At 36.2% G+C, this 24,380-nt stretch overlaps 2 protein-coding genes across 2 annotated transcripts; one reads left to right on the top strand and one right to left on the bottom strand.

Moving 5' to 3' along the window:
- Positions 1-329: 329 nt before the first annotated feature.
- On the bottom strand, positions 330-3,130 carry LOC136974067 (short-chain dehydrogenase/reductase family 16C member 6-like). The gene is made up of 4 exons (XM_067268834.1): positions 2,627-3,130; positions 993-1,237; positions 624-740; positions 330-537 (listed from the first exon to the last, which is right to left on the bottom strand). Exons 1-4 carry the CDS (start codon positions 3,080-3,082, stop codon positions 438-440), a joined length of 918 nt encoding a protein of 305 aa, XP_067124935.1. The 5' UTR covers positions 3,083-3,130; the 3' UTR covers positions 330-437.
- A 19,407-nt stretch (positions 3,131-22,537) lies between these two features.
- Positions 22,538-23,789, top strand: LOC136974113 (short-chain dehydrogenase/reductase family 16C member 6-like). Its single transcript, XM_067268924.1, has 4 exons — positions 22,538-23,066; positions 23,139-23,380; positions 23,467-23,583; positions 23,691-23,789. The coding sequence occupies exons 1-4, from the start codon at positions 22,593-22,595 to the stop codon at positions 23,773-23,775; spliced, it is 918 nt and encodes a 305-aa protein (XP_067125025.1). The 5' UTR covers positions 22,538-22,592; the 3' UTR covers positions 23,776-23,789.
- The last annotated feature ends 591 nt before the right edge of the window (positions 23,790-24,380 follow it).

The raw sequence follows: 24,380 nt of genomic DNA, 5'->3' as shown, positions 1-24,380 counted from the left end.
AAGTTTAAGAACAAAAACTGTACGAGAGAGAGAAAGCTGGGGATTTTTCTTCGAGCCAATACGAAACAATAGTGGTTCCTAAACATAAATTAATGTCATTTTCACTTTTAAAAAAGGCTTCTACGTACTTCATTTGTTCAAAAATATACGGCAAAAAGACCCCACTAAAAGGTAAAAGGGATCGCTCTAATACAGGCCCCCGACCATGTGATTCTAGAATCTGAATGGGTAATTTTACTTTAAAAGTCGCACTAAATCAATGATTTAAGGCAGTTTTAATTGCAAAACTGCCATAAAAAACAGACAGTGACATAATTAAACAACTGGCAAAACAAATAAAACTTTTATTTTTCATTATAACTGGATTATAAACCATTATTCGGCATATATAAAATAATAACTGAACAAAAAATATATATTATATGACCTGAATATATTCATTTCTCTTTCTTTTCCGTTCTTCCAACGAAACATTTCATGGCATTAAATCCTTTTAATAAGTCATAAAATACGGTGTAGGCTCTTAATGGCATTAAGCTAAATATGTTTAAAAATTAGAGAAAATTTAATTTTATATAGGCTATTAGTAAAAACATAATTAGATTTTGAATCAATAAACTTACGCTTTCATCATTGTAATGGCATTGAAATACGATGGAATTATGGCGACTTCTTGATTAGATCTCACCGACGATATTATGTTATCTGCAACATATTCGGAATCCAACAATGGAAAATACCTGAAATTATAATTTTTATATTGTTTAGAATTGTTCTAAAAATATTTTCGATAAAACATTATAACTGTGAAGTATTTTATGCCAGAATAAATGGCGCGTATAGTGGCATAAAAAGTCAAAAATACAAAAGATAAATAATATTTAGGCTAATAAAATGAGGAAATTGTCTACTAGGCTAACAGAGGGACATAATAAACAAATTATAATAGAAATTTATAGAAAATAAGTGAAAAAGCCAAGGAAAAAGCATACCCTCCATCAGCTCCTTCGAACAACCCTGTATTGATGAAGAACGGGGCAATCAATGTCATCTTAATATTTTCACGATTTTCATCTTTCAATTCCAAGTACAGGGATTCATGAGCCGTGATAGCAGCTGCTTTACTGGCGCAATAATCAGATAAACAGTTTATTCCCGAAAATCCTGCCAAACTAGAAATCGTCACGATGTGACCATAATTGGCACTTATCATATCCGGTAGGAAGGCTTTAAATGTCTGAAAATTTACATGAATTATTTATTAATTTACAAAAGTTATTGAACTATAAAATATATTTTTAACAGATTAGTGTTTGCTGTATGATTTAGAAGAATACAAGAATGATAGCGCCAAATATAAAATGATTACATAATTTTAGTCATTTTTAACATTTATAATAACTTACAATTATGATTCTAAGTTATTCCCCATAAACGTAAATAGCGTGTAAAATTTAGATAGGATATTTATTTTCAAAAATAAATGGTTTAATTGAGGTGCTATGCATTAGCAGAACGAATGATGTGGTTTCTTAACGAGAGAATTTACTTGTGGTTATGCAAAAAATTTACTTGTGGTTATGCAATAAAATTTAAATAAGTTTATTTTTGTTTATTTACTGTATTAAATATAAATTTATAATTTTTCTCGGTGATATAAGGAAAAAAATAGCTTAAATATTAGTAAGTAAAATATTTACGCAATTTCCTATTTTAATTTCTCAGAACATATTTACGTTTCGATTTCTAAACAGGTAAAATTGATTTTGTTCAGAATTTAAACTTAGGGCTCGATATTATTGAACGTAGATGAAGTAATTTTCTAATTTTAAAATATTTTTATGTCGATCATATGCATAGAGCAATTTTTATAGATTTTCAAGTGCTGCAGAGCCTAGTGGTACCCATGGGTACAATTAGGCTCTATATCACTCGGAGCAAATTAAGATCTCCGACTGCCCTTCCTTGTTGACGACACATGATCAGTCCACGCCACTGCTAGTCCGCCTTCCCCCCTTTCCACTCGGTACCCTCTTGCATGGCGCCGATAAATAATCCCCTTACGTGGCACACAAGACATATGCTCGTCCTTGTTGCATCTCCTTTTGTTGCATCACTAATACATTTTATTAAAGGATATAAATTCTCAATGGATCAAATTTTCATAAATAATTAAATATTTTTCACATTTTAAAGCTTTCCCATTTAATTTCTCGTTTAAAAACTGCTAGAAACGATTGCTTAATACAAACCTCTGAACAACGACCACTGACGAGAACGTAAAAAAATAGCTATTGTTCGGAGATTATTTCGTATTTATTTGCGTTTGTTTAAATCTCCTAAAAATTGGCCGCTGTTTAGAAGTGGCCGTTGTCTAGAGGTTCGACTGTATTATATTAATTTTAAGATTTTACAATCCAATTCAGGAACACATTCCTTTTTTCGTCATTAATTACTTCACTAAAGCTATTAAAATTAAATTTTTTAACTTACAGTTTAATATTTTTTTTGTATACAAATAACGTTATGACAGAACAAGCAACCTTTAGATGTAGGCGAACGTGACCTAAATCCAAACCGTTACGCGTTACGATCAATTCGAACGAATAATCCTACTAAAACTCACCCAAAAATGCGCTATTACATTAACTTGAAAGGTCTTCTCGATAAGGTGATCGGGTGTATCTAAAAGCTTCTTCCCCGTTACGATGCCAGCATTGTTGACAAGTATAGTGACTGGACCCACTTCTTCCTTCACTTTACGCGCCACAGCGTAGACTTTCTCTCTATCGGTGACATCACACACATACGAATAACATTCACCTCCTTGGCTCTTCACCTGTTGCTGTGTTTCGCGATTACCTTCCTCGTTAACGTCCCAAATTACCACACGACAACCCAGACGTGAGAGTTTCAACGCTAGTAGACGGCCGATACCGCTTCCACCTCCTGTAATCAATACTACTTCGCCATTTAAGTCTTTATAGAAGAAACGTTTCGGTATGAACACCAGTATCATTCCTTCGATCCATAAATACAACATATACAACACATTCAAAGCAATTCTAACGGCCTCGTTCATTCTGCTTCGTTCTCCAGTTCAACTGCATGGGCTGTGCCGTTAATACGTTAGATAACACGAGGGTCATGTGACGTGGAAAAACAAATGAGACTTGAGGAAATTCTGTGTGACGACACAGTACACGTGTAGCTTAAAAAATTGGTTATTGAACCATTGCAGCAATTAATGCGTACGCTTAGCATACTCTTGGATGTTTTTAATTAATTTAGTTATTTTAAAAAATTAAAACAAATGTATTTTAAGGCTGTATATTTTTAATACACGTACACGCTTGTGTTTATCTGCTAAATAAATTAATCACAATTTAAGGAAAATTTTACTTAAATAAATTATAATTTATTCTGATTTTTCTGGCAATTTTTGAACTTTATAGTTAAGCTTTATTTCCTTAAGTTTAAAATATTTAAAACCTATAATTTAACGTAATAAATTATCAAAATCTCCAGGAAATTTTCTCGTGTTTTTTCACGTTTTCGGTGTCTTTACACATCACATCTTTAAATTTATCTTCTATCAATTTTTCCTGATTTAGATTAATTACATATTTATTTTTATAAAATAATAATTATGAAGAATATATTATTCTCGCGTCTTCGCTGCAGTTTTTAACCATATTTTAATTTAAAAAGTCACGTGACTTCCGGTCCCTACCAAACTTTGCTATATAGTTAATCAGGGCATCTGGCCGATAAGCTTTCTATATTTGATCTCGGTTTTTACCTGTCTCGAGATAGGAAGGACGGACGAATGACCAGACGAACGAGAGTGGGAATTTACAGGTATGTAATTTCTTACTTGTAGGGGTGCTGGATGTATAAACTGTCCTAAAAACAGAGAGATGCCCTAAATGCGAGGCCCCAAGCTATAGCTTGTTTAGCTTATACGTAATACTGTAGCATCAAATTAAAACTACACGCGTCATTACGTCGTCGCGCGTAGTTTATAGCTTAAACAGCGAATAAACTTAAAGAGTAATCCTTATTTAAATGCTATTTTAAAACAGCATTTTGGTAATTAACTTTTTCTACAATTAGCACTACTTAGATTACAGTTTGTTGCAAAAATTCATTTAGAATAGAGCTTTTTAGAAGAGTGACGCGATATCGCTTTTATCGAAGCGTCATTTATTTAAATACAAAATATTATAATTATTTCCGTATATAATTCTTACTTATTTGTTAGTTTTAATTAAAACGTATCTAAATCTTAAGATTTTAATAATTATAAAGCTTCGCAATTTATTTTAATTAAGCTTTTACGAATGACGCGTCGCTTATTGCTTAACGACTTACAAGCTTTGCTTATTTCAGAATATCACTTAAACCCCAAATTATATTCTAGTGAACAGTTTAGCTCTTAAACCAAAATCTTAATAGCAATACTTTCTAATAATAAACGTGTTTTTCCCACAGAGCGTTACAGACAAACGACGACTGTGCGATAACGAGTAGCAGGCATCAAGTACGCGGGCCAATGACATAGTTCGTTACATATAAAAAACGAAGTGCGTCATTGGCTTTCATACTTAGCTGCTTGTAACCTTGATGTCACCAGCAATTCTTGTTTTTATATTTTCCCGTAGAGAATTAATTAAAAATAATAATATTACACTTATCAAAACACTACCTTAACAAGAAAGTAATGTAAACACTCATTAAAACACATCAAGGGGGATAGAAAATAAAAATACTGTACCAAGAAAATTTAATTTAATGACTGGAAACATCAACGAAATTTTATAATAAAATATTTTTGTAATTTCTGAATATTTCAATGTGGAAGGTGTAATGTAAGTCACGTGCTGAGAATGCTTTGTATTGAATTTCATTTCCTTGACAAAATATATTCTATGGCCAATTTTCCTGCATAACTTTATCCATATTTTTTATGTAGCAATGAAGCAACATACGTTAAATTATATAATACAGTAGAGACTCGTTAATCGGAACCCCGGTAATCGGAATCGCCGGTAATCGGAACGATTTTCAGTCGGACTGTGTCGTGCTGAATCGAACGTTTTTGATACTAAATTTACTTCTAAAGTATAATTTTCATGTTTTTATATTCTTCAATATATTTATTTTGTTTGTACAAAATGCAGAAATAATTTTTAACGATACGATAGCCTCGATTATTATTATAAAAATTTTCGTTAGGCTTAAAATCGACGAAAATTCAACACGAAGCGACACGCAACGGAGAAAAATTCAACAGGAAGCGATACGCAACGGAGAAAAATTTGAACATCGGACAGGTTAATATATTTGTTCGTACATAATTGGTAATCGGAACAAATCACTAATCTGAACAATCCCAGTCCCCAATTTATTCCGATTTTCGGTTCTCTACTGTACTAGCAAATAAACCCGGCGATGCCAGGGGAAAAAATAACAACAACAAAGATTAAGATCAGAAGTGCGAAGTAATCTAATAGATTATTTAGTACTTCTAATCTTTCTATTATATTACATTATAGTACTTGATTTACATAACTGCAAAAGTTTACGTAAGAGTTTATCATACCGAGTGACCAATCTAACATATTTTAAAAATTCTTTAAATTGTGTACAGTAGAGAAAGAAACTTTTTAAATGTGTTAGATTGGTCACTTGGTGTGATAAACCCTTACTTAAGATAACCATAGTAGTTGTATAAATCAAATAAAATAATATAATAAACATTAAAACAAAACCATATAAAGGGTTTAGTTATTTCAGCCTACCATTGTCACGTTTATCGCGATACTCGAACGGTATGAAATGGCACAATTCTATGGATCAAGTAGACACCAATTGAAAATAACACATTTTTTTCCTAATGTTAACTCTAAGAAACTGTACCATTCACAGCCGAATATCAAACGGTAATCTGCTAATGAATCAAATTTCGAAAAAAACGGATCAAATATTTAAACTCGACACCCTCGAAAACCACTTAAAACATATTTTGTGCTCACCGGTAACCTTGTATTACGTAATTTTCCTATTCGAATGCCAACATACCTCTTATACCGCTGGCCCCATAGAAAGAAGGGGCTGTTGCGGAAGAGGATTGAAGTTAATTCTACCAAAAGTAGTCGTGGACCATCCTCTCTTCTGGAGGAGAAGATGGTCTACTATTACTACTACTCATTAATACCGGTCTACTATTGATATTTGAAAAGTGATTTGTGTTGAATGGGTTGTGATAGCCCCGCATCTGATCGAAGTTGCTAACCTTAAACAAGTCAAACGAAATCTTTCGGACGTCCGAAATACTTCGTATCACTTGTTTAAAAAATTTTGTAAAAATGCTAGAATAATTGATTTTATATAATAATAAATTTATAAAAATTTGGCAACAGACTGTATAAATTATGCGGGAAGTGTGTTCTCATAAATAATGCGTTCGTGGAAAAATTATTGGGCTGCAATTTGAAAAAGTTGTAGACCTATATATTTTCACTGCCGTCACTTATCTGTCCTTCCTTAATATTGAAAATGGAGGTAGATAAATGAAAGTCGAGTCCAGACATGGAAATCGTAAGAGAAAAGGACCAGATTGCCTATATATGAACTTCCGATTTGTACCGCGAGTCAAGTCATTTCAATACAAAAATTTCCCCCGAACGGAGTTAAATACATAACTGGAACGACTGTATTGCTAACAGAAAGAGTATGATGTACAGGGACAAAACACTACTACACTCCATGCAGGCAAGTGCTACCTGTCGCAGTAATTTAGCGAATACAATACAAGATATAATTTAAAAAACATGTATTTTTTTAAGAATTATATTTAGTTATTTTGTTAAATTTTTCCAATAGATGGCGCTACGTGTAAGCCAGCAATCGAACGTAGACAGAAATTAATCGATATGTAGAAACCTAATCGATAATTTTTGATGAGCTGTACGGCATGATCTACGTTAGAGATATTTGAACATAGCTACAGAGTTTCGTAGCAATTGGTCGATTGGCCTACATGTTTATAGCGAACAAACAAACAAACATCCTTATTTCTATACATAGATTCACTTCTGTGGGCGAATGGATACAAAATAGCATCCAGTTAATGTATCAAAAATGCTAATTTTACTCTAACTTTTAATTTAATTATGATATTAAAAATTGCATATTCTAAAAATAAATCATTTCTAGATTAAAACAAGTAGATAATTATACTCTTTACATCCGACTTCGAGAAATTTACTCGCATAGACAAACGAAAAACAAAGAAATATTAAACCTTTATTCTTATTAACAGTTCCATTCTCAAAAAGTTCCTACAATTCAAATGCATTTCGCCTTTACAATCAGGCCCCATCAGTGGATACAATTAACTGCCGGTTGCTGTTCATTTTTATGTCTGGTGATCTTTTTCCAGCATTCATCTACCTTCATTCCCGTATTCAGATTTATTATATTTGCATGTGCATACGTTATAATACAAAAATGTTCTACAATTCTTCTTTTAAACAGTTTTTTACTTTATATAATATTTTAGCGCATCGTCTCGTTACGCGGAAACCCTCTTGGCCGATCTCAGGACTGAGACTGCCCCTCTACATGATTTTCTCTTCACACGGGGTCTGCGCGATTCGCCGGCTTTCCCCACCATCGGTTAAGTAGTCAGTTTTCTGTGGTTCCGGCCGACTTACATAGGCATTAATGTTAAAAAACTCCGGTTTACTCGACACCGTTAACTCGTCACTACTGGATAAGTCGATATACTTTTGCTGTCCTACACTATGATGAGTCGTTATCCCCTCCTGAAAAAATGAATTCACTCCGCACGTGTGGTGCAAACTCATCTTTTTTTATGAGGGGAGTCGATTTATTTATTAATATATAATTAATATATTTAATAATATAATAATATATTATTATTATTAATATATATACATATATACATATTAATAAAAATGCCTTAACATTTTACGTATTTTTATGTATAAAATAATAACAGATAAACAAAAAGAAAATGTACAATTTACATCAACGTCACACCGGAATCCAATTTTGCATTTTCTCATGCCAGAGGCATTAAGAATCCTTAGACGTTACTTGCCAACAATTGACAATTACGAAGATGATGTTTTAAAGGCGTTCGTGATCGTTGAAAAAGAAAGTCGAGACAGTTAAGTGCTCAAAACAAACAACACTAAACGAATTTTTCAGTTTTTCATCTACAGAATAATTGTAAATGGAGCTTACTGTATACTATACTACTGTATAAGCTTACAATACAATGTAAGATAAGCTTACAATACATTGTAAGCCTATACTACTGTATAACGCACTACTGTATTTTCCTACTGTAGTTTTGTGGTTTTTTTCCAACTTTGCTTTAGTCGTCACACCAGATAACTCGACACATTTCCACTTCCCCTTGGGGTATCGACTTATGCGGACTCGATTGTATGAGTCACTAGCAGTTTTATCAAAAGAAATTGAAGAGTATGCAAATAAGCTAAATAAAAACTTACAATTTATGAGTGAAGAAGAATTAAATCAAGAAATGAATGTTTTGGATGTTACTATTAAAAGAGAAGAAACAAGATTATTGTTCCGTAAGTATGAAAAACAATGTAATACAAGAAAAACTCTTTACTATAATGCTTATTGTCGTATAGAAATAAAGTATTTTTAAACTATTTTTAATGGAATTAAAGAGAACATTAAATAGGAAGACAAAGAAACAGAGATAAGGAAGTTATTCAAAAAATATTTATTAAATGATTACCCAAAGAATAATTTAAGTAAGTGGTGTAACAGTTACATAATAAAGTTAAAAATCAAACAACAGACAATTTATATGTTAAATTTCCATATATAAATAATTTATTCGAGAAATATAAACCAGTTTTTAAAAAATTTTCTACATGTATAGTGGCAAAACAGAAAAAAAAGCTGATGAATATAGCCTAATTAATGTTATAAATAGTGAAGATCAAAATACACTTAAAGGACAACTAGAAACTGCTGGAATCATTTATAGGTTGTCGTGTACATGTCCATGTCCAAAATATTATATTGGAGAAACTGGAAAAAAATTAGAAATACGGTTAAAAGAACATGAAGCCGCTATTAGGTTAAAAAGACAAGAATCTCCGTGGTATTCACATTGTAATAATTATAATTGTAAAATAGATAGAAATAATGTCAAAATATTATATAAAGTAGAAAACTGTTTAAAAAAAATTGTAGAACACTTTTGTATTATAACGTATGCACATGCAAATGTAATAAATCTGAATACGGGAATGAAGGTAGATGCATGCTGGAAAGAGATCGCCAGACAAAAATGAACAGCAACCGGCAGTTAATTGTATCCACTGATGGGGCTGTTAAGAATAAAGGTTTAGTATTTCTTCGTTTTAGCAACTGTCTGTGCGAGTAAATTTCTCGAAGTCGGATGTAAAGAGTATATCTACTTGTTTTAATCTAGAAATGATTTATTTTTAGAGTATGCAATTTTTAATAATATTGTTACCGATCCCATTGGTTTTAATTTCATGAATATTTAAATTATGATAAATTGATGCAAAAATGGCATTAAATTATCTTCCTATTGAAATAATGTTCGCCCCTTTCTATATTCTTTATATTACGTACAACCTTTGTTCTCGATTATATTGTTTTTATTTGCTCAATAATTATTACTTTCCCGGTTGTTATCTATATATATAATCAAGACGAGTTGATGATGATGATGATGATAATAATAATAATAATAATAATAATAATATAATAATAATAATACAAATGGAATTTGGCCTAGATAAATGCAAAACAGTTCACATAGAAAAAGGAATCCTGAAGAAAGAAGATTTTGCACTTGGAAATGGAGACATTATTGAATCCATGGAAGAGGGCGAGTTCTACAAGTATTTAGGATTCCAACAGGCCAAACTAACAGAACATACACAAATAAAGCAAAGATTAATTAAAGAATACCAAAGTAGGCTAAATGCTATTCTCAGAACACAGTTAAATGCAAAACACACAGTTAAAGCAATAAACACATATGTCATCCCAGTACTCACATATTCTTTTGGAGTTATACATTGGACTCACACAGATCTTGAGCAACTCCAAAGGAAAACAAGAACAACACTTACTAAGCATAAACAACATCATCCTAAATCCGCCACAGAAAGATTAACCCTTCCACGTAAAGATGGCGGACGTGGCCTGATTGACATAGTTAACCTTCACTACAAACAAATACAGTCACTGCGAGAGTTTTTCTACAAAAAACAAGAAACATCACAATTACATAAAGCAGTAACTCTAGCAGACTCGAATAACACACCATTAAACTTACACTCACATCATATGGACACAACACAACATATAAAAAGCATAGACACCATTAAGCAATCGTGGGCTCGAAAGGCACTCCATGGCAGGCATCCTTATGATCTGGCCCAGGATTTTGTTGACAAAACTGCGTCAAACAGCTGGTTAGCTCGGGGATGCCTCTTTGGGGAGACGGAAGGATTCATGATTGCCATACAGGATCAGGTCATAAATACTAAAAACTACAGAAAACACATACTCAAAGATGCAACAGTCACAAATGACACATGCAGAAAATGTCACATCATGCCAGAAACTATACAACACATCACCTCTGGTTGCAAGCTCTTGGCACAGACAGATTATTTACACAGACATAATCAAGTAGCAAATATAATACACCAAGAGCTTGCAAAGAAACACAAATTAGCAGACATCCACGAACCATACTACAAATACATTCCACAGACAGTATTGGAAAACAACACGCACAAAATGTACTACGACAGAGCCATAATCACAGATAAAACAATTTACCACAACAGACCAGACATCACACTCATTGACAAACACAATAAAATCACATACATTATAGACATATCCATTCCAAACACTCACAATATACAAAACGCATGCACTGAAAAAATTAGCAAGTACACAGAACTCGCCCAGGAAATAAGGCATCTGTGGAGGATGGATAGGGTGCTTATTGTACCTGTTGTTCTCTCCTCTACAGGTGTCATACCACACACACTACACAAAAGCCTGGGCACATTACAATTGAATAGAAACACATACATCACACTACAGAAGGCCACTATATTGAATACATGTCATATTGTGAGAAAATTCCTGAATACAGACACACACACTGATACACTTCTTTAATTTCTGTTTTGGTTACTATGCCTTGACTTTGGTCCGGCATAGTACACAGCCACCGGTGTTAACCGAGTATATCTCACTTAACCCAACATAATAATATAATAATAATAATCAGCGCAGAGCCCAAACCGTTAGGAGTTGAAAGTTGAAATTTGGTACACAGTTAGGGTACGTCACTAGAACGCACGCTAAGAAGGGATTTTTCGAAATTCTCTCCCCACGGGGGAGTGGACAGGATTAAGTCTTAACACTTCCATCAACAATTGAAGTGTTACGTAACAATGGATGTGTTAAGAGAAAGCGACGTGCAAGACGCAGATGCAGTTTTTTTCGTTTTTGCGGGAAATCGAAATATTTTTAAACCCACCTAAAAATTTTCTAATTAGTCTGGAAACAGGGGAACCCAATTATTGCATTCTGTGAAAAGGTTGACTATAACATAATAATCTTAATCCTCGCTATCGTTACTTTTGCCCGAGCAACGCCGGGCCTATCTGCTAGTATAAGTTATAAAGTAATGGCGATCGGTCAAAAACGACCCGCTAAGATTTTACATTTTTGGATTCAAAACACCTTGAAACATCAAGTGAAAACAATAATAATGAGGATTTTTCGCCATGTGTGAATGTTAGATTGTATGGGTGAGGATTTCGTTCACCCACGTGATGCTTAATAACTTCTGTGTTTTAGTCGAAAATTTCTGAAATTTTGCAGGGAGGTTTGTGTATTAGGAAAATTGGTGATGATAAATTTTGGTGGTTAAAGGTAGAGAGATAGAGGGGGATCACTTGCCATATCTCCAGTAGGGTCGGATTTAATGAAGATTTTACTGGTCATTAGTATTTACAATTTTTTATGAACTTGTCTCTACTCTGAAAATTAAACTTTTTGCCACTTTATAATAATAAATAGTATAAAAAGTTTTTAAATAAAACATCGTAATCACCCGATTACAAATTCATGGAGCCGTTTTGTGGCGTGAGCGAAAAATTTCAAAAAATAAAAATTTTAGACAATTTGAGAGGAATTTTTTTTCATAACATTTTTGTGCGATTTAAAATGTTAGATATTGAAGAGGTCAGTAAATCAGTTACTCATAGTCTAATCAAAACAAAGAAAAGGATATTACGATGCTTAAATTGTTGACTACGGAGGATAATCCTCTTATCAGATGCGGGTTTTATAGGCTTCGACTTAATACCCCATTCGCACCGAATATTTCATTCCAGATTGTGACCAAGGTCGACTACTGTGCCGTGGTGCGACCTCTTTCGACCGTTTCAATCTCGACTGAAACGACGTTCAATCGCGATCGACTCAAAAGAGTTCTTGAAACTAGATCCAGCCATAAGAGAGTTCACACAATCCCACGCACGCAAGAAAATACAAGATGGCTGCAGAACACGTGTCGGGCTATCAACACAGAAATAAAAAAGGTATTTGGAGAGACGATGACGTCTGGCTATTTCAGTAGTGCCTCATACTTAATCTGTTTCAGGTGCACGTCCGTTATACGAAACGTATTTTCCCATAGAAATACATGTTAAAACATCTAATTCGTTCCGCAGCATAAAATAACCGTACTGTACCATAAAAAAAAAATGAAAATGGAGCAGTCACCAATTATGCTGGGTAATCAGATGTTGTGAGGAGGAGGTGGAGGAACACTTTCTTCACTCATTCATACAGACACACACCTTTTACACATTGCAGCAGGTCTCTTTTTATTGTTTTTAATGGAGTCAGATTCAGGAGAGGCTACTGGGGCTTGCAGGGTCAACTCCTCTTGTTCCATTCTTTGTTTTTTGGCAGCTGGCTTCTTAAAAAACATGTCCAAGGTGGTATGCTTCTCTCTCTTCTTCAACACCTGTCAGAAATGACAGGCAAGGATGTCATTGTAGAGATCATTGATCCTGTTGGCCTCAGCTGTGTTTGGATAGTGAGTGTTGGTAAACTCCTGAACCTCTCCTCATTTGACAAGGAAGTCCTTGATGACAGCAGTTGAAATTGGTTGATTTTATTGCTCCTCCTCCTCATCAGATGAAGCTTTCCTTTGAGCTTCATCATGTTCCTGGGCCAGAAATGCTTGGAGCTCTTCAGTTTTCAGCTCTTTTTGGTGTTCTTCAATGAGCTCCTCCACTCCTTCACCTCCACCTCCACCTCCAATTCCAACTCTCGGGCGGTCGAGATGATCTCCTGCACCACTTGTGTATCTCAGCTGGTTCTTCCTGGGTTCATTCAGGAACAAGACTCTTCCAGGCTGAATTGAGGGTCTTCTGCGTGACTTCTCCCCAGGTCTTCTGGACGAGTCTGATTGTCACAAGAACAACAAACTTCTGTAGTGCTACGCAACTATGTATTATTGTTATTATTATTATTATTAATTATTTTCTCGGTTTCCTTTTTGTATGTATCGGGTTTTCTTGGTTTGTACCGTGTCGCGTGGAATTTTCTTATGATGTCACCTTAGGATACGTGAGAAGCTTTCTGATTGGTCCAGAGTGGGACAATAAGTGAAGCGGACTTCCGGAGAGCGGGAAATATAAATTGAGGGACTCTCACGATTGAGGACACTTTTTGGCTGCTTTTGGATTCGTCGAGGAAGGTTGCCGAGGAAGGGTCAGCAAGGACGTCGGAGTTAGACCGGGAGAACAGGAGTCTAGAAAGGGCGACCACTTTCAGTCGGGAAGCACAATCCGTTTCCATCGTAGTGTAATTGAGAAGTATCAACGAGGGACGTACTTCTGGTGACGTAAATTACGTTCAGGTATCGGAAAGAACTATTAGTTTTGTGAATTAACGTAAAGAAAAGGAACGCTTGGAACTCGAGATCGTGTTGCATTTACTTAACATAATACCGTGATTCGTCGAAGGCTAATATATGCAATTATTGTATAGAAGGAAAATGTGTATGTATATATGTATATAGAGTATTGTAAATTTCGTTAGTTTTAAGTCGTGTATCGTGTAAACTTGAGGGTTAGGAAGCATCTCGCGGTTATTGTACTGTTAGAATAAATTACTGTTGTTTCGCCAAATTCGTGCACGTGTAATTGGTCATTACTTGAGTCCTTAACATACATCCTTATTACATCCGTGGACTTAGATCCATCGGATAATCAACATTGGCGTCCGCGACAGGATATTGATCGGGTTGTTTGTTGTAAAAGGACCGACCAAACGTGCATCTTGTATTAACCCCTCATCCTACTGCCGCTTATATCTGTAATTATAGCCATTGGAATTGTAAATTATATTATTGTAAAACCAAAAGGTTTCGGTAAACTATGGATGAACAAATTACCAGCGGATCTTCAGGGGCAGGGGAATTGGGCAATGTGCCTATTGTAACGGGATTTATGGGCATGATCCCATGTTTTTCGAACCTGCCCGGAGATATTTTAGATGTGAGTAGGTTTTTCCAAACCGTCGAGAACGTCGCGTCGTTGGCAAGCTGGGATGAGACTGTGAAGGTCACCGTAGTTCAAGCCCGCCTAAAAGGTGAGCCCTTGTCTTTATTTTTCGATTTAAGGGACCAGGGCGTCATGAGCTATGATGAAATAAGGAGGGCTCTTATAAAGTGCTTTGGTCGTAAAGAAAAAGAACAGGACCCGTTTGATCAGGTATTAAAGATCTCCCAGAGAAGAGGGGAGAGGGTTTGCGAATACGGGATTAGGATTAAGTCGTTGTTTTCACGAGCGGTGACGCGCAATTCTAATTTAGCGACGCTTCGCGACAATGCTGTTAAGGAATGCTTTATAAAAGGACTACTAGCGGAGATTAGGAGGCAGGTGATGCAGAGGCGGCCGGACACCTTGGATGAGGCGATAGTAAAGGCCGAAGAAGAAGAGGAAATCGAATCGGCCTGCAACAAACGAGGTGGGATAAGTGAGGTATGCGCAAATGTTGAGCATGAAAGGGGGTTGGAGAGAAGGGAAGTACAATTGGGTAAGCGTGTAGAGGAGTTGGAGACTCAAATAAGGAGTTTGACCGAGTCCATGGCATCTTTACTCGAGCACATGAAGGGGAACAATAACCGCGAGAGGTGGGGAAAAGAGCGCCGTTGTTACACGTGTGGTGAAATAGGCCATATTTCGAGAAAATGCAACAAGAGAAGAGGTTTAAACTAGTCAGAGGTCATTTGAAAGGTCAGGCGAATGACCGGTTAGTTAAATTAGAACTGACCAGAAAGATCCACTTGTCAGACCGGGGGTTACCGATTGTAAGAGGTGTAATCCTAGGACGTGAAATTGCTGGTCTAGTAGATACAGGTGCAGAAAGGACCGTAATTAAGAATGAATTGACTGAATATATCAGGCGTGAAAATAGGAATTGGGTGGTCCCAAACAATTCATGTATTAGTGGGATGTCGGGAGCACTCATAAACAGTGATGAGGCCGTAGCAATCGAGTGCTGTTTCCACGATGGGAAAAAGGTATGCACGACAACACCAAGTGTTGGGTTTCCTGAAAGGGCAGGTTACGAGATGATCATCGGGATGGACATTATTTGCCAGCACCCTGGGCTGTTGGTGGGGATCGAATCAGTGGTTAAGGCAGATAAGCAAGGTCGTGAAGGGAGATTTTGTATTAATATAAATAGTGAGGTAGGGGTGGCAGAGGTAGAAAGAGAGGTGTGGAGATTGGATCACCTAGATGAACCGGTTAAGAGGAAAATAATAAATATTTTGAGAAAGTATCCGGACGCTATTGCTAGCGAAATTGCCGAGTTATCTGGCACTAGCAGACATATGCACTCTGTTAGCCTGACGTCGGAACGTCCGGTCAACGTTAGACAGTACCGAATTCCGTACAGTTACTTACCTGGCCTTAAGAAGCAAGTTAGTGAGCTGATAAAAGCAGGTATATGTGAGGAGAGCTCATCGGAGTGGAACTCTCCTATACATGTTGTTCCTAAAAGCTCTGGTGAGATTCGTATCACTTTGGACCTGCGAAAAATTAATGATATAACAGAACCCCAAATATTCCCGATGGCTCGAATAGACGACATCTTATCCCAACTTAATGGGAACAGATATTTCTCGGTATTGGACTTAAAAGCAGGGTATTTCCAGATTCCTCTAGATCCCAAGGTAAGACACATATTTGCGTTCTCCACACCATGGGGAAAATACCAACTTTGTAGGATGCCTCAGGGTGGGAAGAATAGTGGGAGGTTTTTCCAATACATTATGACGAAGATCTTAGCAAAATTTGTCGGAAATAGCTGCTTTGTGTTTCAAGATGATATTGTATTATTTTCACAAAGTTTGGAGGATCATCTTGAGCTTGTCGATCGAGTAATTAGTACATTAAGGGATGAGGGCCTAAAATTAAATCCGAGTAAATGCCAAATATTAGCAAAGGAGGTGAGATATTTAGGACATATTATTAATAGCGAGGGTGTGCGACCTGATCCCAACAATGTTGAGTCGATCAAGAAAGTGGAAACACCTCGTAGTGTAAAAGAGGTCCGCAGTTTTCTCGGTGTGGTTGGTTTTTTTCGGAATTTTATCCCGTCGTTTTCCGATATCGCTGCTCCATTAACAGAACTCACCAAGAAAGGGAAGAGATTTTTATGGAGCCCAGAATGTCAGAGAGGTTTTGAAAAGTTAAAAGAGGCAATAGCAAGCCCACCAATTCTAGCTCACCCGGATTTTGATAGACCATTCTATTTGCACACTGACGCATCTGACAACGCGGCAGCTGCGGTGCTCGAACAACGGCACGAAAAGGGACTGGCTCCGATAGGCTATTTTAGTAGGAGATTTCAAGGGGCAGAAATCAATTATTCCACAATTGAGAAAGAATGTCTAGCAATTGTTTTAGCCTTAAGACACTTCAAATTTTTAATTCTAGGCCAAAAAACGATAATACTCTCTGACCATAAACCCCTTGTGTTCCTTAGCAACATTCAAAATGGGAGCAAGCGTCTGACTCGTTGGATAATGGAGATTATGGACTACCATATAGAAGTCCAACATGTGAAAGGCGTTGACAATAAAGTAGCGGACTTCCTTTCGAGGAACGTTAACGGGGTTCATCACTTCGATGTTGAATCTACAAGGGCTGTAATCCCTAATAGATACGAGATTGGTTTATCACAGGATCGCGATGAAACTTTTGGCCCCATAAAAAGGGATTTACTGAGAAGCCCCGGGAATAGAAATATTGGGAGCTATATGCACCAGTATGTAGTAATAAGCGAATGCCTGTATAGAAGAAGCCTCTTGAAGTCCCGTGACAAGTATGTTAGCCAATTATGCGTAGGGGAGGATCTTGCTAGGGAAGTGATTAAGGCTGTTCACGAAAACAATCTGTCGGGGCATTGGGGCGTGCGAAAAACTATAATTAACATTGAGAAACACTATTATATTCGGAATTTGAGAGAGAAGGTCGAAGGTGTCATTAAGACGTGTGAAAGGTGCCAGAGGCATAATGTACACAAAGGAAAGGCTCCTTTCCAAGAAAACGAGACGGCTGAGGCACCTTTCCAAAAGATTGCTGTGGATATAGTAGGACCTATCCGCACATCGAGCAGCGGTAACCGATTCATCCTTGTAATAGTAGATATTTTCACTCGTTTCGTCGAAGCACACCCTTTGAAGGACCAAACTGCATGGTCTGTGAGTAATACAATATTTAATGAAATCGTTTGTAGGTACGGTGCCCCAGAAGTAATTATTTCCGATAGAGGTACCAACTTTCTATCATCTTTATTCTCGGACTGTTGCAAGTGGTTAGGAATTAGGAGGAACATTACTACCGCTTATCGACCTTGTGCGAATGGCACGTGCGAACGGGTGAACAGATCGTTAGTCGAAATGATAACTAAATCCTCTGACGATGGGAGAGTCGAATGGGATGAAATGATACCTTCTGCATGTTTTGCCTATAACAATTCGCACCACACTGCCATAAATGAGTCACCTGCCTTCCTCTTGTATGGTGTTGATCCCCGTACCCCTAATATCGAATACCTGCCTGATGATATGTCTACCGATGAGCGTAGGGCATTCCTGGTCACGAAACTCCGTGCATTACGGGAAAATGCGAGTATCCATGCGCGAAATTACAACAAGAAAGGAAGGGATTATCGAAGCAAAGGGAGAACATTAGTAAGTTTTTCGGAAGGGCAGAGGGTTTGGGTGAGAAAGAAAGGTGTTAAAGGGAATAAGTTTTCTTATAATTATAAAGGACCCTTTCGGATCACCAAGGTGATAAACCCAACTACGTATCGTGTGGAGGGTTGCAATATGAAGGATCAGGAGACTGTCCATGTCGATCGCCTAAAACCTTGCTATGGCTATCCGATTTGTAATAAGAAAAAAAAGAGGGAGGATAGAGGAATTGTACTGGAGGATGATGATGAAGTCCTGGATGATCGGTTGGTGAGGAGACGTGGGGTGGTCACTAACACGCAAGGTGTTGACACAAGTGGTGTGCAGAAGTGCACTGACCTTGAGGTGCGTAAGAAACCTTATAACCTACGTGAACGCAAAATTGATTTCCGTAGTTTGCACTACGGGAAGTGAGTCGCTTGGGGGGGAGATATGTAGTGCTACGCAACTATGTATTATTGTTATTATTATTATTATTAATTATTTTCTCGGTTTCCTTTTTGTATGTATCGGGTTTTCTTGGTTTGTACCGTGTCGCGTGGAATTTTCTTATGATGTCACCTTAGGATACGTGAGAAGCTTTCTGATTGGTCCAGAGTGGGACAATAAGTGAAGCGGACTTCCGGAGAGCGGGAAATATAAATTGAGGGACTCTCACGATTGAGGACACTTTTTGGCTGCTTTTGGATTCGTCGAGGAAGGTTGCCGAGGAAGGGTCAGCAAGGACGTCGGAGTTAGACCGGGAGAACAGGAGTCTAGAAAGGGCGACCACTTTCAGTCGGGAAGCACAATCCGTTTCCATCGTAGTGTAATTGAGAAGTATCAACGAGGGACGTACTTCTGGTGACGTAAATTACGTTCAGGTATCGGAAAGAACTATTAGTTTTGTGAATTAACGTAAAGAAAAGGAACGCTTGGAACTCGAGATCGTGTTGCATTTACTTAACATAATACCGTGATTCGTCGAAGGCTAATATATGCAATTATTGTATAGAAGGAAAATGTGTATGTATATATGTATATAGAGTATTGTAAATTTCGTTAGTTTTAAGTCGTGTATCGTGTAAACTTGAGGGTTAGGAAGCATCTCGCGGTTATTGTACTGTTAGAATAAATTACTGTTGTTTCGCCAAATTCGTGCACGTGTAATTGGTCATTACTTGAGTCCTTAACATACATCCTTATTACATCCGTGGACTTAGATCCATCGGATAATCAACAACTTCTCTTTCTAGAACTTTCGGACAGTCATGTCTCCACAAAGCTGACATTCTTCAAACACCTTCATGAAGAGAGTTCTGGTGTATAGTTTTTTGAAGTTGGCAATGACTTGCTGATCCATTGGCTGAAGGATGGCAGTGGTGTTTGCCGGCAGATACTGCACCTTGATAAAAGGATAGCTTTCTTTCAGGATCTCCACGTCTTTAGGGTGACCAGGGGCATTGTCCAGTATCAGCAGGGCTTTGAGCGGCAGTTATTTGCTAGCAGTGGGAGATATTCGAGACGACTTTCTATGGGAAAATGGCTCCTATTTAGGTGTTACACATTTGAAGAAAACCTAGAAAATTCCACGTGGTTTGTCAGTTGGCTAGGCGCGGTCGTGAATAGTTTTATCCGCTCGATCACTGGTGGACGTGAACAACGTGAACGTATAAGATTAAGATTTCTCCAAGTCCGAGACTAGTGAAAATTTTTCTGCCTATCTGCCTGCATTTTACCTACTAAAGTTTAGGCCCTACTCGTATGACACATCCAGTTTTTTTATAGAAATTCATTTAGTGACAGCTCCTTGGTAGATTGCCCTAATGCTACAATGTCTTCTATCATCAAATTTTCTTCGTTGATGCAGAAAATCAAGCTGAGGCACTAGCAAAAAAAAAGCCTGTATGATACAACACATTTTCAGGGGTGGCATTCAGCACTCCATACGTCCTTGAACATGATAAATTGGAAACATAACATAAATTGTTGGTTTCATCACAACTCATAAATCATTTTATTCTATTAAAAAAATAAACCGTTTATTTTTTTCCTGTGTAAAGATTTATCTCCAGATTCGTATCAAAAATTTTACCGTAGACCCGAAATTTCCTTAATTAATCTGGCATTTATTTGAAATATTTTATTCTGCTGCAATTTGAAAAAATTGTAGACTTATAAATTCCTTCTGTCCTTCGTCCGTCTATCCGTCTGTCTTTCCTTAATCTCGAGAAAAGAGTTACTTAGATGAAAAACAAGTCAAATACGGAAAGCGTAGGAGCAACAAGCCTCGATTAACTATACAGGAATTTCTGACGCAAACAGTAAGTCATGTTATTCCAACTTAAAACTTTTCCCCCGAAAAATGTTAGATGGATATCTGGCACGGCTCCATTACTAATGGAAAAGTATGAGTGTACAGGGGCAAGATACTATAGTACTTGAAGTGAAAAGCATATAATTTGATGAAATTAATTAAAAATATGATTAGAAATTGCAGCCCGGCATTGTGACGATGTCATAACAAATTATTGTTCGTTATTATTAATTTTTCCATAAAATTTGTATTTAAAAAGACAAATCAAAGCAATATGAAATAAACCAGCAACGAGTTGCTCAACTTTCCAGGCAAAATTTAAAATTTTGGCGGCGCCATCTGTTATCATATTTTACTAAAACAAATTTTATATTTTTAACTATTATAAAACGGCAAAAAGCTTAATTTTGAGGGTAGGAATAAGTTTTATTTAAAAAAAAAAAATGTAAATGCTAATAACGAGTAAAATCGTCATTACATCCGACCCTACTGGAGATACACACGACTTCCATTGTCTCTCCACCCCTCGACTTTTTTACCACCAAACTTTAATAGCATCAATCCCCTAATAATAAAATCTCCCTGCAAAATTTCAGAAATTTTCGACAAAAAACACAATAGTCATAAAGCTTCAAAGAGGAGAAACAAAATCATGTCCCCCCACACACACTCCATCCATAAATCCATACATGCGAGAATTGCCTCCAAATTTTTTTACATTTCTCGACATTTCTAGGTGTCTTAAGTCCAAAAATGAAAAGTGTAAAAATATTGGAATGGGTCAATTCTTGACCAATCGCCATACTTTCCATGTGTTATATATGTTACCGGCAAAACCCGATTTTACGCTAAACTAATTTTGCCTAGGCCAAACTAGTTTGGCGTAAGCGTGTCAGGCCAAACTAGTTTAGAATTATTATTCAAGTATATTAATGGTTAAATATATTAATAGTCGAAATAAAATTAAAAAACAATCAATTAGATGAACAATATTTATTCAAGCATAATTTACTTAATTATAAAAAACGGGGTTAACGTTACCCTAGGTATCGAAGTGGCGGCTCGTCTCCGATTTCAGCAATCGGAAGACAGGGAACAGTGGGGACGCGCGTTCTAACCTAACCTATTCTAATAAACTACCATAATTATTAGCAACCAAATTATTAGAATAGGTTAGGTTAGAACGCGCGTCCCCACTGTTCCCTGTCTTCCGATTGCTGGAATCGGAGACGAGCCGCCATCTTTGATACGTAAGGTAACATTAACCAAAAACAGTATTGATTAGAAGTGACATAACACTTGTACAAAACTATAAAATAAAAATAAGCTAATCAGTACTTATCAATTTGTATTTTTTTATTAAGCCATGCACTTTTAAAGGTAATTAACTTTCGAAAATATTTTCAAACATTCAAACGAAATAATAAAAATAACTTTTAAAATCAAACTAAAATTAAAAATGAACTTGTGTTTTATGATGAACTTAAATTAACTATTAATATACTTGAATAATAATTCTAAACTAGTTTGGCGTAAAATCGGGTTTTGCCGGTAACATATATATAACAGCCGGGAAATTAAAAAGTTCTTAGACTTAATATTAACGAATAGAGATGTCACGAACAACGAACAATGTCACACATATCGATGTGTGACATTGTTGGCCTTGTATGTTTAGAAAAACGAATGTCAAAAACTCGAGTTTCTTCCATATATAAATTTTTAAAATGTGATTAGTAATTACATTTTATACATATTTTGTCCCTCTAAACAGAAATTATCTTGAAGAAGAAATGAAGTACAACTTCAGCAGCGTAGAGCGAAATCAAGATTATTATTACTAACCTCAATAATAACACATATATAAAATTCCATACATAAATTCCAGACTGAAGAATTTTTTTGTTAGAAGTGTTATTATTGAATATGGTTTTGTCCAGTTTAATAAAATTAGGTCTTCATTTACTCGGAATTTTAAAAGAAATTTCTGAACTGATCATCAAAATTCTTCTTATTTTCTTCCCCAAAAAATGTTGCTACAAAAATTTAGACAAAGAAATAGTTTTGATCACGGGAGGAGGCGACGGTCTCGGACGTTGTTTGGCTATAAAATTTGCATCGTTAGGCTGTAAAGTTGTCATTTGGGACATAAACGAAAACGGAAATCGCCAAACCGAACAATTAGTGAAGAGTAGCGGAGGAGGCGAATGTTATTCCTATGTCTGTGACGTCACCGATAGAACGAAGGTATACGAAACGGCTGGACGAGTGAAAGATGACGTGGGCCCGGTGACCATACTGATCAACAACGCAGGATTTGTCAGTTGTAAGAAATTACTCGACGATCCCGATCACCTGATAGAGAAGAATTTTCAAGTTAATGCGATTTCCCACTTTTGGGTAAGTTCTTCAATTATTTATTGCACACTTTTAGAAATATAAACAAAAATTTCGAAATTGTTCTGATTTCAGACGTGCAAAGCATTCTTGCCTGATATGATTTCTATGCAACATGGACACGTAGTTAGCATTACGAGTTTAGCAGCATATGGAATAGTTGAAAAATTAAGCGCTTATTGCGCTAGTAAGGCCGCTGCTACCAATTTATTCGAAGCATTAACGTTAGAGCTGAACATGGAAGGCCGTTCGTACATTCACACTAGTCTTGTTTTAACGTTTATGCTGACTACGCCGCTGTTTAAAGGTGTAAAGCCGTAAGTTGTTGCAAAAGCCATAAAGAACTGAGAAGTTTGGAAGTTATTAATAATTGTATTTATTGTTATTTATTTTTCGTGTTTAGTATAATTCCTGCAATTCGGACTGATATTGCTGCTGAGAGGATTGCGAATGGTGTATTGCAAAAGAAATCCCTCATAATTGTTCCAGAATGGTTTCCTTATTTGCCTTTAGTTAAATGGTTGGTATATATCATTTCGAAACAATTGGGATCGGCATATTTCTCAATTTTTCAAATATGCGAGATATGGTATCAATGGCATTTACATTATTTTAAATATATTTCAGTGTGCTTCCTTGGAAACTTTATTATATATTCTACAAACTGCTGAAAGTGAATTCTGCAATGGAAACCTTTAAAGGAAGAGTATAAGAATTGTATTTGGTAGATTTGTTTAAAATACAGAATTTCTCTGAAACGTGGTTTGGCTATACAAAAATATTTGATTTATCCTTATATGGAAACGCAACATATGGGCGATCTGCCCGGGGGCCTCCCGGGAAGCCTTTAATGTGAATCCTCACCAAGTTTAGTCATTACTAACGTGAATAAAACCCGGACAACTCCACTCGAAGGTGCGAACCCACACCGACTACCAGTGCTCGATAGTTTTATCAATTCCATCACCGGTGGGCTTCTACATAAAAATGAATAAAAAGTTTTGTGTTATAAAGAATAAATATTAAATTATTTTTACAAAAACTGCATCTTCAAAACGTGTCAACTGTTGTGAACTTCCCACTCTATTTTTCCAGATTAACAAGAATGCGAATAAAAAAATTTGAATAATCAACAATATTGTCAACTAAATCAGGTAATACCTGATAGCTAATCAAATAGAATTTTATGGCCTCTACGACAATTCTCTGCTGAAATTCGCAAAGTCTCATTCCTATATGCATTGCCTTTTCAATCCAATAAAAATCATATTCTTGAGTAGTTCAGTTTTTGCCTTGTAACGGGTGTTGACTACCGAT

The sequence above is a fragment of the Centruroides vittatus genome, unplaced genomic scaffold, assembly GCF_030686945.1.
Source record: "Centruroides vittatus isolate TY-2023 unplaced genomic scaffold, ASM3068694v2 contig_341, whole genome shotgun sequence".
In the NCBI taxonomy this organism is placed as follows: Eukaryota; Metazoa; Arthropoda; class Arachnida; order Scorpiones; family Buthidae; genus Centruroides; species Centruroides vittatus.
Note: the sequence above shows the minus strand (reverse complement) of the source record. Positions and strands in the feature narration are given on the sequence as shown.